Below are 16,917 nucleotides of genomic sequence, written 5' to 3' on the forward strand. Positions count from 1 at the left end.
ATCTCTTGTAGTGAATATTGGCGACAACCATGGCAAATTCGTTCCTCTTTTGGGCGGTGTGAACCAACATATTCTCATAAAATCACATTTTGTGTTGTTTATGAAGTTGAAGGAAAAGTCTATAAAACTCTTCCGTTGGTGAAACCAACGTTTGGACATTCATCCCTATCCAGTCTCTTATATCCTTACTCTTCTGAATATATTTTTCGATTAAATACTCAGTAAAAATTCTATAAAACAATTGGAATTTATTAGATTTTTGGATTACTCATTGAAGAACAAAAAACAGATGTAACAATACTTAATTTCAATATAGATATATAAATAAATAAATATAATATAATAATAAATAGACTATAGATGCAATGCCAAGACTTTGTTTAGCAACCCAATTTTAAAATAATTCTCCCTTCATAGATTCATATAATCCTCATGATCACCTCTGTCAAAAAAAACATCCAGGTAAAAATCCAAATATCCAGCATTCAAAATAGTGCTCCTTCTACTTTCAACCTTGAATATACTTGGAAAACATTTTGTTTTCTTTCTGTTGAATAATGCTGCCATTTTCAAATAACCAAGTTTCCTCCAGATAAATGAATTTCACATTTTGTTGCAAATATTCTCTGTATTCACCATAAAATCGTACTCAACTTATTATATTTTTCTGTTCATCAATAAGAATTTTCCTTTTATTAACTGTTTTGAACTTGTTACCAATCAAGTTTATGTCATGTTGACGTTGATTGATTAAAATCCAGATGCTTTTTGGTCAAATTTTATCCAGACTTGCTTTTGGTAACAATCAAATCATTCAATGATTCTTTGAAGGTGAAATCGTATTGCACAGGTTTTCTTCCACTAATAATCCAGGTTATAATGACTTGCCTTCTTCTTTTTTCAAACAGTACTGTGAGAAATACTCAAATAAACTAATCAATGTGTGTTAGAAATTGATACAACTTTTAAGTTTCAAAATTTCTTCGATCAAAACCAATAACACAAACAAACTGAAATCTAACCTCCTGTCAATGACATTTCCAATGCCAACCCGAAATCTGCAATTCAAAATGTTACTGAATGAGCCAGTACCAACTTAATTTGGATTTTCCAAAGCCACCTGGGATGTCAATAATTCCTGAATGGACTGTACAATACAATACAGGCCACTCCTCGGATTTCTAAGGTTTTTCATCGAAAATAATAAACCAGAAATACTTTCTACTGAGATTTTAACATTTTGTCTAAATAATCAAAACGAATTTCCCACAAATCCTCAGTACGCTGGCAGGTCTCGAGAACCACCCTTAAATTTTCACGAATTTCCAGAAATCGTGGACGGTAACCTGAAGATGACGCTCGGTATGATCTGGACGATCATCCTGCGTTTCGCCATCCAGGACATCTCCGTCGAGGAGATGACGGCCAAGGAGGGTCTGTTGCTGTGGTGCCAGAGGAAGACCGCCCCGTACAAGAACGTGAACGTGCAGAACTTCCATCTGTCGTTCAAGGACGGTCTGGCCTTCTGCGCTCTGATCCACCGTCACCGGCCTGATCTGATCGACTACAACAAGCTCAGCAAGGACAACCCGTTGGAGAACCTGAACACGGCCTTCGACGTGGCCGAGAAGTATCTAGACATTCCTAGGATGTTGGACCCCGATGGTGAGTGTGTATCTCTATTTCTTTGTTTCTTTCCAACGTCGATGTAAACGTTCTGTGGAAATTGAATAGTAGGACAACGCCGTTGAAGATATCGTCAGCGCCCTCTAGTAAGGATCACTGCTATTATCCAAAATAGGGCATTTAACAGCTCCTTTGAAAACGTTTCTAAACAAAAATATTATACAATTTTACAGTAGAACGACAAGACGAAAATCAAAATTGCTTTTTCCTTATGATGACATTCAAGTCCTTGACACTACATATATTTTTTTAAGCAATATGAGAGCTACACTGCGCAAAAGAATTAACGCACATTATGGAAATCTCAAATTTATTCTACAACTGAAGGTGTTCTCAATGATAATTATTTTTATTAGAATAATGCATGCATATGTTATCCACTTTCAACGTTTTTCTTCAATACAGATGTTTTTTTCCAGCAGGAATAAAAAAAGATGAGATTATCAGATTTTGAATGTATTGGCTCCATTCTGAAATCAGCTTGAGCAAACTCATGGGGTGCAAATTAGCACTCAGACAATAAGAAATCGCCTCAGAGTATGATTTAAGGCCTCGTGTCGCGGCAAGAGGCCCAGCTCTCACCCCAGCCCATCGAAGGGCGCGTTTGAATTTTGCGAGAGAGCATATCCATTGGGAAGAGGCTGATTGGAAAAGAGTGCACTGAGCATATCTTTCATGTGGACGTCTGTATACAAGGGAACGTCGATCACAATGGTGGAGGAAGAATCTAGACTCATCAGTGATGAGAACTCTTTCCCAATCAGCATCTTCCCAATGGATATGCTCTCTCGCAAAATCCAAACGCGCCCTTCGATGGGCTGGGGGTAAGAGCTGGGCCTCTTGCCGCGACACGAGGCCTTAAATCATATTCTCTGAGGCGATTTCTTATTGTCTGAGTGCTAATTTGCACCCCATCAGTTTGCTTAAGCTGATTTTGAAGGAGGCGGGCGGTTGCAAACCGTTGTCTCAACGAAGAAACTCTCAAGTAACGTTCTTGAATGGCAGTTGTTACCCTTGGTCTACCCTGTCCTGGTCTTCGGACATTCATACCTGTCTCCCTGAATCGCTGTAACATTCTGGACACACTTGTATGGGAAACTCCAAACCTTTCTGCAATTCTTGTGTATGTCCACCCTTCTTCTCGCAAAACTACCGCTTGGGCACATTCCTCTTGGGTCAAATTGCGTGTTTCGCGTTGCATAGCGATCGAGTGTAGAAAATCAAACGAAAGAAAAATTATTGATCACTAGAATTGATCGAGAACAACTGATTTCAGAATGGAGCCAATACATTCAAAATCTGATAATCTCATCTTCTTTTATTCCTGCTGGGAAAAAACATCTGTATTGAAGAAAAACGTTGAAAGTGGATAACATATGCATGCATAATTCTGATAAAAATAATTATCATTGAGAACACCTTCAGTTGTAGAATAAATTTGAGATTTCCATAATGTGCGTTAATTCTTTTGCACAGTGTATTTGCAAATACTTCGTCTCTTTTTTTCATGCAGAATGACCCTCTGCAGTTCATTATACTTATTCACTAACACCCCGTATATTGTAAGTGATCACTTTCGAAAAATTTCTGGCCCAATTTCTACTTTGAGAAACTAGCGTTGTCCTACTACGTAATCTTTCCACAATGATTTAACGTAAAGTTCGAAAAGTCCCATCATTCGATATGAAAACTGATGAAACGGTCAACTCAATTACTTTGATGGTCATCAAAGTAAGTCAGATTGTAAGTAATAAAAAAAATTGATATTTTCCATTTTCCACCTCAACCAGAACTACCTCTACGGTATTTTTTCCTATTTTTTCTCACTAAACACGGTAAATGTCATGTATAGATTACGTCAGCTGTCATAACTGACTTACCAAATTTCCACTATTTTCCGATATCTCTATGATTAATCGCACCGAAGGTGTGCCAATCTAGCCGCCTACCTATTTATTTATTCATCCTCCTAATGAATACATGGAAGATTATTTTAACCCATCAATAGTACGTACAGACAGGGTGGTCAAATAAGCGAGGTAAGCGGCTATATCTCAGGATCCACTCATCGTAGAGACTTGCGGTAAAAAATTTAACACTAAAGTGTACAAGAGAACACACTGGAAATTATTTTGAAGTTCATACCTCTACCGCTAGGGGGCGTAATAGCTACCGTCGAGTAGAAAAATGAATTTTACTCGAAAATGTTTCATATATGTTGAAGAAAAAATATCATCAGTGTAAACTTTGGAAATTTCTCTATCTCTTTGAATTGTCACTTTCGATTTTACGACATCAAATAAGGGTAGGTGAAAGGGAGAAATCTGACTGATTGAAATGCCTGTAACTTCAGTTTGGCTCAACATTTTTGAGCAAATTAGATCTCGTCTGAAAGATAATATCTTGTTGATTGAGGACATAATATAGTCATGATAAATTTGTTTTTGCTGCTTTCGATAGGGGGCGCTAAGTCAGAAGTTCATTGTTTTGTTCATTTTACTCCGAAATTTCAAATGTAATGATAGGATTTTCTTAACAGAAACAGAAGTTCCATCGAATTTGCATGAAAAAAACCTGAAGGTCGCAGAGCGATAATTTCAGGCGTTCTGAAGTTATGGCCGAAAGAAGATATTCTTCAACTGATGCACTGAAAAACCAAATTGTGTCTTTAGGTTCTGAGAGAAACAGAAATCCCATCAAATTTGTATGAAAAAAGCAAAAGGTCGCAAAGCGATAGCTTCAGGCGTTCTGGAGTTATGGCCGAAAGAAGACACAATTTAGTTTTTCAGTGCATCAGTTGAAGAATATCTTTTTTCGTTCATAACTCCAAAACGCCTGAAGCTATCGCTTTGCGACCTTTTGGTTTTTTCATACAAATTTGATGGGATTTCTGTTTCTGTCAGAACTTAAAACACAATTTGATTTTTCGCAGTGCATCAGTTGAAGAATATCTTCTTTCGGCCATAACTTCAGAATGCATGAAATTATCGCTTTGCGACCTTCAGGTGTTTTCATGGAAATTTTAGCTATTACGCCTCTTAGCGGTAGAGGTATGAACTTCAAAATAATTTCCATTGTGTTCTCTTGTAAACTTTAGTGGTAAATTTTTTTGCCGCAAGTCTCTACGATGAGTGGATCCTGAGATATAGCCGCTTACCTCGCTTATTTGCCCACCCTACATGGGGAGTCAACATTTGATGTAGAAACAATATAAAAAACAAAACCTATAGGGACTTTTCGAACGACCTTACGAAGTTTTCTTTACCCCCAAAATTTTCTCCGAAATCCTGGAGCATTTTCGAAAATCGGACCGAGGTAATAAAAAAATTGTAAAAAAAAATTGTTGATGCACAGATCTAATCAACACCCCCAAGCCCGACGAACGCGCCATAATGACCTACGTGTCTTGTTACTACCACGCCTTCCAGGGGGCCCAACAGGTACAGGTTGCGTGAAACCCGCATACTAACTTTTTGTTGTAAAACCGCCCTAACTGAAACAAACCCCCTATGACGGTGCCTACTCACTTACCGGCCGCCCTTCGATCCAGAACTGTCGATACGACCTGACGATGAAAATCTGATACAAGGATTGAAAGTCAGGCCTGTCGATTGAAAACCGACGATTTGCAAATGATAATAATGATAATAAAGGTCTTCATTCAATTAATTTCATGGAAAACAATAACAAAACTCTTACAACTATAGAAATAATTGAAAGGGCGAGATCGAATCGACAGTTCTGATCGTCAGTTCGCCTTAACGTGAGTAGACTCCTGAAGTTTTGCCTTCGATGTGTTTTGTCGTTTTCTCTTAATTACTAATTGTTTTTCAGATTTGTTTTTTTTTTTGACATTCCACTAATATTTTTGTTGCATGATGCAGACTTACAGAACACAGCAATGCCAGACGAGAGGGCCGTAATGACATACGTGTCGTCCTATTACCATTGCTTCTCTGGTGCTCAAAAGGTGATTTTTCTTTTCAAATTTTTCGATAGTTTATTTAGTAGGGTATCAGGTTCGAGCTTTCGGATCTGTCGAGGTGGAGTAGGACACAGTAAGAACGCCTACGCAGAACGCGTTAGCTCTATCTGAACTTGTGACGTTTTGTTGGATCCGATAGCTCAAATGAAAATGCTGTACTGAAAACGGGTATTTTTACTTTATTCAGTTGATATTCTTAGCACAAATGGACTAGTTTAGTGATGTTGATAATACTATATTTGACAAGATAGAATTGAAATATAGAGCAAAACTGATAAATCAGTGAAAAATTTTTGAAAATCCATCAATAAATGACTGAGAAATAGATTATTTAAATTTACGTATTTTAGCGCGGAACGTCTTTGGTCTCCGACTCGTCTGTGACGTCACGCCACTTGCCTGTGATCGCTACACCATAAATTACGTTTAAATACTTAGCCGCGCCAAGGCTCTCGCGCCGTTTGTAGTTGTACAGTGTAGTTTTAACTCGAGTTTTGTTTTTATGTCACCATAATGGAAGAAGGCTTCGTGAAAGTACAAAGTTATTTTTACTCAATAACTTATTTCAAACCAACTTACACCTTAGTATTTTTATTATCAGAAATAGACAGCTAGTACTTTTTTTACAGAAAGAAGAAAGTTTATTCAGAAATTATTACAAACTCTTATAAATTTTAAAATAAAACAGAATTTTATGAGCATATATTGAGGGAGAAAAATCGACCTAAGCTACATAATGAAATGTATCTTGTGTGCCAATTTTTTCTTCCCAAAAAATTTACCTTTGATTTCATAGGCTTTGAGATGAAGGCAACAGCCCGGCGGCAGGAACGGATCGGAGGAAAAGTCCAGAATGAAACCATATAAAATGATTTTTTTTTTCTAGAAAAGTTCATTAAAAAAGCTCTGGTGCGCTAATAAAAATTGTTTCACTTTGATCTTAAAACTTCTAGGATTTTGTACTGATAGGTACTTACATCAAAATGATATTCACACACATATGAAGTAGTTTTAGGTCCAATTAAGTCACGCCTCATTAATTTGCACCACTTCTTCCTTTGATTCATGTCATTTGGTACATGAAAAAACAATTTATTGGGGTTTTTAATTGTCGTGCTCGCACACATAGGCACAATACAATATTTGTAGGATTTTTTTGTATTTTTTAGCCATCGTGTAACGAACAAAACACGACACGAACGGCACAAGTGATTGTACACCAATGAATTCGTAAGCACTCTGCGAATACCAGTCGCCTCGTGTAAGTGGCGTGACGTCACACACTAGACTATGAAATTATTTTTCCAAGCGCAACTTCAAAGTCCCATTACTTTTTCATTTCTAGAGATATTTCAATGATTCTTCCACATTTTTGTTTCATTTTACTTAAATTTTTAGAAATAATCCTTAACAAAAAAATGAAAACTAGTCCATTATCAATACTGGGGTGCCGAAATTTCCCAGATATTCCTCAGCCTGAAAAACAGTGAAACCTTTTTCAGGAATTCAAAAAAGTTGTTGAGAACACTCGAAATATATCTGTGCTAATTTTTAGTCTTACAAAATTGTCTACGTAAAATTCTTAAATGATTGAATAAAATATTCAAAATGATTGATTCGAAGAAAAGAGAAGTCGTTCGTAATTTTAAAAAACAGTCCTCGAACTTTGAAGTCCTTCGAAGGGCAACGAAAATTCTATTTTCTCTTGAAAATACTCCTTTTGTTTCTGGAACTATTTCCATTATGTAATTCTCTCATGATATAATCCAGCTAGGTGTGGGTTTGTATTGGAAATGTTCCAGAAAAAAATGGAGGTGTGGTGAAATTCCCAAGTTGAACACATTCAAGGTTGCACGTTAAAAATGCCAGTGAAAACTATCGATTTCAATATCGATCTCCTTGTTTTAAAACAGCCACCTTTTCCACTAACAAGATTAACAATAGATTTTCCCTATGCTATGCAATGAGTTATTTTTGATAATATTTTTATAGCTGATTCGCCTGAAAATGTATGAAAAATCTTTTTAATACAGACTTGTCACAATATCATTACAGAATATAAGCTTTTTTTCATTCGAAGCTATATCAGATTTTTCCTGATTTCAAAATCTTCATTTAATTTCCTAAATGTATCAGTTTTCAGAATTATAACAAAAAAAATCAGTCTATCCATGGAATATCAAAAAGTACCGGATGATATTACTTGGAAAAAGTCGGATTGTTTGTTGCTTAGTTGACGTAATTGTTCTTCACACTCACGCGGAGTTGAGGCATCAATTTTCATTTAGGTTTGCTTTCAATGTTCCATATAATATAGTCAGTTCGTTTCACGATATGAATTTCTGGATGAAATGTCAATAAATCTTATAGACCGACCACCGAGGTCTCCCGATATGATTCCGGTAGTGTTTTTTTCTGTTTTGGACTGCAAAATACCTCTAGAAGTACCTTAAGTCCAGGGAAGCGACTTTAGGGGCAAATGAAATCGACTAAAAATGTGATTAAAAAATTGACCAGTTTCCGGTGTTTTTTTTTTTGACAAGAACGCCCAGGAAGTTTTTCTCAATTTCTATTATTCACCTTATTGTGACATATCTGTTGATAATATAGTCTTTTTTAATTAATGAAAAGAAGGCATTTTGTGCATGAGTCAGCTTTCTATATTATTTAAGATATTTGTTGCCAAAATGGTAGGTCTTGTTTACTAATCGCTAGGCTGAACGCGTCGGTAAGTGGTTTTACCGATGCTTAAATTACTTATCGACGTCTCTCTAATAATACATTAAAAACACAAAGTAGGACACATTAAATACAGGATGTTCCATTATAACGTCAGAACATTTCTAGGGTTCCTCCTTTCTCAAGCTATTTTAAGAAAAAAAGTTCTACAATTCTTTACAATTGTTTATGGATACGCTTCAGTTATTAATATAATGGACTAGTTTTCATTTTTTTGTTAAGGATTAATCCTAAAAATTCAAGTAAAATGAAACAAAAATGTGGAAGAATCATTGAAATATCTGTAGAAATGAAAAAGTTATAGGACTTTGAAGTTGCGCTTGGAAGAATAATTTCATAGTACGCAGCGTCTAGTGTGTGACGTCACGCCACTTACACGAGGCGACTGGTATTCGCAGAGTGCTTACGAATTCATTGGTGTACAATTACTTTTGCCGTTCGTGTTGTATTTTGTTCGTTACGCGATGGCTGAAATAAAAAAAAATCCTACAAATATTGTATTGTGCCTATGTGTGCAAGCACGACAATTAAAAACCCCAATAAATTGTTTTTTCATGTACCAAATGACATGAATCAAAGGAAGAAGTGGTGCAAATTAATGAGGTGTGACTTAATTGGACCTAAATTGAATTGATTCATACCGGATTTTATACGGGCAGTAAACATTACTTTTTTCTCTTTTTACTTTTCACTCCTCACATAAATATGTTTTACCATTGATAATAATGGATAGACTTCAACAACCAGTACTCAACTACAAACTGTTTATGAAACGTTTTTTAAATAAATCATCGTTATAAGTTGAATCATGATGAAGCAAACTCAAAAGTAGATACTTGAAAAGTTTAACTCCCTTTATTTCAGCACTGACATAAGATGGATTTGAAGAAAAAAACTCCATCACTGCGAATATATGTATTTTAGACAAATTGTCACTTTGTCCTTTCACGAAGCCTTCTTCGATTATGGTGACATAAAAACAAAACTCGAGTTAAAACTACACTGTACAACTACAAACGGCGCGAGAGCCTTGGCGCGGCTAAGTATTTAAACGTAACTTATGGTGTAGCGATCACAGGCAAGTGGCGTGACGTCACAGACGAGTCGGAGACCAAAGACGTTCCGCGCTAAAATACGTAAATTTAAATAATCTATTTCTCAGTCATTTATTGATGGATTTTCAAAAATTTTTCACTGATTTATCAGCTTTGCTCTATATTTTAATTCTATCGTGTCAAATATAGTATTAACAACATCACTAAACTAGTCCATTGGTATTCTCTGAAACTGGTGTAGCAGAATTACACTTTTTCATAGATTTAACTTAGACTTCTTAGTAATCAGTGGAACACTAATTCATTCAGATCAAAGGAAACTTAAAAACCGCTGGATATAAACTTCACAAATTTTAAGATGTACCGACTTGGACAATAAATGTCTTCGATCAGTAAACATGCTTACCGTTCTCGGCACTAATCGCACTATCACTAACAACCGAATAACTGCTAGAAAACTAATGATTGACCCAAAACGAACTTTTAGGCCGAAACTGCCGCAAACCGCATCTGCAAAGTGCTCAAGGTCAACCAGGAGAACGAACGTCTCATGGAGGAATACGAACGTTTGGCCAGTGACGTAAGTATAACACCACCTCCATTTCTGGAAGCACGAACCGATCTCGAACCTCCCTCTTGTAGCTCTTGGAATGGATCAGGAGGACCATGCCCTGGCTCAACTCGAGACAGACGGACAACTCCCTCGCCGGGGTCCAGAAGAAGCTGGAAGAGTACCGCACCTACAGGCGTAAGCATAAGCCTCCGCGCGTCGAACAGAAGGCCAAGCTGGAGACCAACTTCAACACCCTACAGACGAAGCTGCGTCTGTCGAACAGACCCGCCTACATGCCGACAGAGGGTAAAATGGTTTCGGTGAGTTACTTTGGGTTATTTTTTACAAGATAAATCATTTTATTATTAATGTGGTTTAGTTTTAGCCCATTTTGAAAGTTCATTTTGAGTTGACATTCTTAAAAATATTTTAAAATTTCTTATGGGTTCTCTGGTGAAAAAAATAAGACTGGCATCTCACAATAATCTATTATTATTTACCTAATTACAGAAGTAGCATTTTTGTCTTCACCCGATAATATGTTAGATTACAAGCTAATTAAGAAAATCCCTTGGTCAATAATGCAATAAATTAGCTTTCAAAAACGAATCAACGAGTCCTCATAGAGCTCGAATTAATCGATGTCTTCGATTTGTAGGACATCGCCAACGCCTGGAAAGGCTTGGAAACGGCCGAGAAGTCCTTCGAAGAATGGCTCTTGTCTGAGATGATGCGATTGGAGAGGCTGGAACATCTGGCCCAGAAGTTCAAACACAAGGCAGACGCCCACGAGGAATGGACCAGAGGCAAGGAGGAGATGCTGCAGAGCCAAGACTTCAGACAGTGCCGTCTCAATGAACTGAAGGCCCTGAAGAAGAAACACGAGGCCTTCGAATCGGACTTGGCGGCCCATCAAGACAGAGTGGAGCAGATCGCCGCCATTGCCCAAGAACTGAAGTAAGTGTACCGTCTTTCAATCACGGTGGCTTATTGTAACTCACTCATGACACTTATGGCATCGAACTAGTAGAACGCGTCAGAGAGCATATCCATTGGGAAGAGGCTGATTGGGAAAGAGTTCTCTTCACAGATGGGTCTTGATTCTGCCTCTACCATTGTGATCGACGTTCCCTTGTATACAGACGTCCACATGAAAGATATGCTCAGTGCACTCTTTCCCAATCGGCTTCTTCCCAATGGATATGCTCTCTCGCAAAATCCAAACGCGCCCTTCGATAGGCTGGGGTAAGAGCTGGGCCTCTTGCCGCGACACGAGGCCTTAAAACATATTCTCTGAGGCGATTTCTTATTGTCTGAGTGCTAATTTGCACCCCATGAGTTTGCTCAAGCTGATTTTGAAGGAGGCGAGCGGTTGCAAACCGTTGTCTCAACGAAGAAACTCTCAAGTAACGTTCTTGAATGGCAATTGTTACCCGTGGTCTACCCTGTCCTGGTCTTCGGACATTCATACCTGTCTCCCTGAATCGCTGCAAAATTCTGGACACACTTGTATGGGAAACTCCAAACCTTTCTGCAATTCTTGTGTATGTCCACCCTTCTTCTCGCAAAACTATCGCTTGGGCACATTCCTCTTGGGTCAAATTACGTGTTTCGCGTTGCATAGCGATCGAGTGTAGAAAATCAAACGAAAGAAAAACTATTGATCACTAGAATTGATCGAGAACAACTGATTTCAGAATGGAGCCAATTTCATTCAAAATCTGATAATCTCATATTTTTTATTCCTACTGGGAAAAAAACATCTGTATTGAAGAAAAACGTTGAAAGTGGATAACATATGCATGCATAATTCTGATAAAAATAATTATCATTGAGAACACCTTCAGTTGTAGAATAAATTTGAGATTTCCATAATGTGCGTTAATTCTTTTGCGCAGTGTATTATTATTTACATATAGTAAGATTATATAATATCATTAGTAACTTTTGTTCCGTCTTCAGCACTTTGGACTATCATGACAGCATCAGCGTGAACGCTCGTTGCCAGCGCATCTGCGACCAATGGGACAGACTGGGAGCACTGACGCAGCGTAGACGTCAAGCCTTGGACGAGGCAGAGAGGATCTTGGAGAAGATTGACATCCTGCATTTGGAATTCGCGAAGAGGGCAGCTCCCTTCAATAACTGGCTGGATGGCACAAGAGAGGACCTGGTCGATATCTTCATCGTTCACACCGTCGAAGAGATCCAGGGTCTCATCGATGCTCACGCTCACTTCAAGGTAAGGTGTTTTGGTTATATTACAAGATGCAACAAATAGACAAAAGCCACAGAATATTGATCATATTATATTTAGTTTTCTACTTTTATGTTTAATTTTGCTATATGTTCCTGAAAAAATGAAATTATTACAACTAAAAAAGTGGAAGACCCCGTATAATAGTAACCTCAGATCACCAAATATTAAAATCAAATATTTTTTACTTATTCTGCAAGTTTACTAGCTTTTGCGTTAGACTGAGTTTTTTTTTTTTTTTGACACCCTGTATCTCAAAAACTGTACATTAGATCTTGTTGTGCCCATGGAGACATTCGATCAGGACTTCATAAACTACATTATACTAAATTTTCAGCCAATTCGACTCAGACCCATTTTCCATAGAAACTGTGCTGGGTCCTTTCGGTTCGATTATGTTTTTAACTAAAGTGAAAAAACAATTTTATTTGTCGGAAGTAACACGCAAAAATACAATTTTTTTGGTAATATATTAAAGAAATATTCGATTTCAGGCAACTTTAGGAGAGGCTGATAAGGAATACCAGAGCATCGTTGGTCTGGTGAGAGAAGTCGAGTCTATCGTCAAACAGCATCAAGTGCCCGGAGGACTAGAGAATCCCTACACCACCCTCACCGCTCATGTAAGTTGTTTCAATTTTCGGTGATATATATTTTTTTCCACATCTCACTTCCACTCACAAATCTTCTAATTTTGAATACCATTTCATTCATCACTTCTTCAGTTCTTCTTTGGATTGAATTTTAATAAGTAAAAACTAAATTTCAATATGACGTTTTTTCTTCGCCTTACTTTAAGGAAGGATTTGGTGGCGACCTAGAGGTAAAAAAGTCGGTTACGGTAGCTATTTTTTCGGGATCCGTACTAAGGATTATTTTTACAGGATCTCACCAGGAAATGGGGTGAAGTGAGACAACTTGTGCCACAAAGAGATGCCACCCTACAGGCCGAACTTAGAAAACAACAAAGTATCCTTTTCAATGATTTATTTCAAGAGAGATATAGAATTTTCAGTATTATTGTTAAAAAAATGATATCTTTTTAGTTTTTTCTTTTGTGCTATTTTCCTTAACGAATATAAAGATAACGAAATGCTGAGACGCCAATTCGCCGAGAAGGCCAATGCCGTAGGACCCTGGATCGAACGTCAACTAGATGCAGTGACTGCTATTGGAATGGGTCTGCACGGTACATTGGAGGACCAACTGCACCGTCTGAAAGAATACGAACAAGGTGTTTATGCTTATAAACCACATATTGAGGAATTGGAAAAGATCCATCAAGCTGTTCAAGAGAGCATGATATTCGAGAACAGGTAAGATCTTGAAAATTCGGAAATAAAGGGTGTTTTTTTTAGAGCTATAGAACTTCAAATTGCAATAAAACAACGATGGATTATTCGATTGACATGAATTTTATTCATCAGCAAAATAATCTTGTGGCATTACATTTTATATATGATTTCTGGCATATGACCGCCACGGCTGGCTCGGATGTAGTCCAATCTGGACGTCCAATTTTTGATCACTTTTTTCAACATTTGTGGCCGTATATCGGCAATAACACGGCGAATGTTGTCTTCCAAATGGTCAAGGGTTTGTGGCTTATCCGCATAGAACTATGATTTTACATAGCCCCACAGAAAGTAGTCTAGCGGTGTTAAATCACAAGATCTTGGAGGCCAATTCACAGGTCCAAAACGTGAAATTAGGCGGTCACCAAACGTATCTTTCAATAAATCGATTGTGGCACAAGCTGTTTGACATGTTGCGCTGTTTTGTTGGAACCACAGCTCCTGGACATCATGGTTGTTCAATCCAGGAATGAAAAAGTTAATCATCATGGCTCTATACCGATCACCATTGACTGTAACGTTCTGGCCATCATCGTTTTTGAAGAAGTACGGACCAATGATTCCACCAGTCCATAAAGTGCACCAAACAGTCAGTTTTTCTGGATGTAACGGTGTTTCGACATACACTTGAGGATTAGCTTCACTCCAACTGCGGCAGTTTTGTTTGTTGACGTAGCCATTCAACCAGAATTGCGCTTCATCGCTAAACAAAATTCGCTTATGAAAGTCGGGAACAACGGCAATCCCATTTTGGACCCATTCGTCTAATCTACGCCTTACTTGATGATCGTTTGGCTGAATTTGGTGAATTACCAAATCAAACTGAGAATAAATCACTTGACAGCTGTTGAATCGGTCGCCATCTTGAACAGTAATGAAAACTTAAAGTTATATACCTCGAAAAAAAACACCCTTTACTACTATCTTGCGAAATTAATCAGAAATTGGTCAATAAAACACTCAAACTCTATGTAAGTATTGGTATAAAAAATATTGTCCTATACTCATTGACATTCTCAATGCTTTTCCCTCAATTTTTTTTAGTGTGCTAATGAATAAATTTGTTTTCTAGATATACTCAATACACAATGGAAACTCTCAGAGTTGGCTGGGAACAACTCCTAACCTCAATCAACAGGAATATCAACGAAGTGGAGAACCAGATCCTCACAAGGGACTCGAAAGGAATCACCCAAGAACAGCTTAACGAATTCAGATCTTCCTTCAACCACTTTGACAAGAATAGGACCGGACGTTTGACACCAGAAGAATTCAAATCTTGCCTTGTATCTCTTGGATATTCGATTGGTAAAGACAGACAGGGTGACATAGATTTCCAAAGGATCTTGGCCGTTGTGGATCCCAATAGCACCGGCTATGTACATTTCGACGCGTTCCTCGATTTCATGACCAGAGAAAGTACTGATACTGACACTGCCGAACAGGTTATTGATAGTTTCCGCATCTTGGCTGCTGATAAGGTGAGTGCTATACAGGTGGCCACTTTTTCAATGGGATTGTATTGGTAACTTTTAAACCATAAGAGTTAGAAGGTCGGTCAAATGGAGAAAAAGTTGCATGCAAAGAAGCATTATCAAGCAGTTCAAACAAATCGAGATTATCAGGGCCGGTTATTGAGATATCATAAAAAAAGTAAATTCTGTCATTTTGATTTTTCTTTTTTTCCCACTTTATTTCAAATATCAGCAAAAAATGTTACAGGAATTTTTTATTCGACAATAAATTGTTCTCAATTTGACGTAATCAGATTTCGTATCCAACGTTTCATGCTCTCTGGGCCACCCTCAACCTAATTTTTTTCAATACGGACCTGTATATTTTATGAGTTCCAGAATCGAACTTTATTTTGATATCATTACGATATAAGTTTTGCAAGGCTTGGTATTCAAATTTAAAATCATTGTATTCGCGTCTCTTCACTATTTTATTAACAGCAATTTTTGATAAATTGCATTCACTACAGATCCGACCCAAAGAAAATTGGAAAAGGGTTAAAATCACCTAAAAATCAACTTTGAATGACATTGTATGATATATCGTTGAATTCGGCGTTAAAAGTTATTTCGAAAAGTGTCATAAAATATACAGGTCCGTATTGAAAAAAATGAGGTTGAGGGTGGTCCAGAGAGCACGAAACATTGTATACGAAATCTGATTACGTCAAATTGAGAACAATTTATTGTCGAATAAAAAATTCCTGTAACATTTTTGATAATATTCGAAATAAAGTGGGAAAAAGAAAAATCAAAATGACAAAATTTATTTTTCTTATGATATCTCAATAACCGGCTCTGATAATCTCGATTTGTTTGAACTGCTTGACAATGCTCCTATGAATGCAACTTTTTCTCCATTTGACCGACCTTCTAACTCTTATGGTTTAAAAGTTACCAATACAATCCCATTGAAAAAGTGGCCACCCTGTAGATTCTCCCGGCCTGAAATCGACGAAATTTTTTGGTTAATTTCTTTTCCAGCCGTATATCTTACCCGATGAGCTCAGAAGAGAATTGCCCCCAGATCAAGCAGAATATTGTATTCAGCGTATGCCTCCCTTCAAAGGACCTGGTGCAGTGCCTGGTGCGTTGGACTACATGTCATTCTCCACAGCTCTCTATGGAGAATCAGATCTTTAAATCTCTCCTCTGTAGTAACTCCTATTTTTACAAACTCCATATCTTATTTATTTTTCAAAAACGAATATCACCAAGAATCTTCCATTACTCGAACGAACATATTTATGTATAGATACGAATTGCAAATTTTATTTCCTGAGAATTTTCAGATCTTGGAGGTATGTTTAGTCTTTTTATGTACTATTTTTTCTTTTATGAAGAATTATTTATTATACGTGCCCATATTCATTTAATTAAGTTTTGTGTACATAGGAGAAAAAACATCAGGGTTCTTTGTTTCTGTTATCAATAACAAATAACCTTTACTGTTTTCAACATAAAGGTTCTTTGTTCAAATATTACCTTTGAAATGTAATCGAAGAACCTCTATGATTTTGTTTTGGTTGGAGTTTTATGATATTTATTTAAAAATGATTTATTTGCCTCAAAGTATACTAACTATATACATAAGTTTCAAAATATTTAATTGTATAACATGTATTTAAATCATTTTATTCTCGATTTTTTTTCTTCTGAATTTTTTGTTTTACAATTGGTTTCTTACCAGAAGATGAAATGTAGTGCTATATTTTAAGTTCAAATTTAGATTTCCTAAGATGAAACTATGTGAATAAATTTAATAATATAGAA

The 16,917-nt window shown here is 37.0% G+C and overlaps 1 protein-coding gene across 3 annotated transcripts in view; it reads left to right on the forward strand.

Moving 5' to 3' along the window:
• Positions 1–16,917, forward strand: part of LOC123684670 (alpha-actinin, sarcomeric) — a 65,133-nt gene extending 48,216 nt beyond the window's left edge. For 2 of the 3 annotated variants that reach the window (XM_045624009.1, XM_045624011.1), the window contains exons 3-13: positions 1,330–1,665; positions 5,041–5,126; positions 9,953–10,045; positions 10,108–10,338; positions 10,677–10,975; positions 11,981–12,260; positions 12,770–12,898; positions 13,160–13,244; positions 13,360–13,591; positions 14,703–15,111; positions 16,129–16,917. In XM_045624009.1, the coding sequence (XP_045479965.1) occupies positions 1,330–1,665; positions 5,041–5,126; positions 9,953–10,045; positions 10,108–10,338; positions 10,677–10,975; positions 11,981–12,260; positions 12,770–12,898; positions 13,160–13,244; positions 13,360–13,591; positions 14,703–15,111; positions 16,129–16,287 (2,339 nt within the window). In that variant the 3' untranslated portion in view covers positions 16,288–16,917. Of the gene's footprint in view, positions 1–1,329; positions 1,666–5,040; positions 5,127–5,570; positions 5,657–9,952; positions 10,046–10,107; positions 10,339–10,676; positions 10,976–11,980; positions 12,261–12,769; positions 12,899–13,159; positions 13,245–13,359; positions 13,592–14,702; positions 15,112–16,128 lie in introns of all 3 variants that reach the window. The other variant, XM_045624010.1, reaches the window with a different exon arrangement.

The sequence above is a fragment of the Harmonia axyridis genome, chromosome 7 (genome assembly GCF_914767665.1).
Source record: "Harmonia axyridis chromosome 7, icHarAxyr1.1, whole genome shotgun sequence".
Taxonomy (NCBI): Eukaryota; Metazoa; Arthropoda; class Insecta; order Coleoptera; family Coccinellidae; genus Harmonia; species Harmonia axyridis.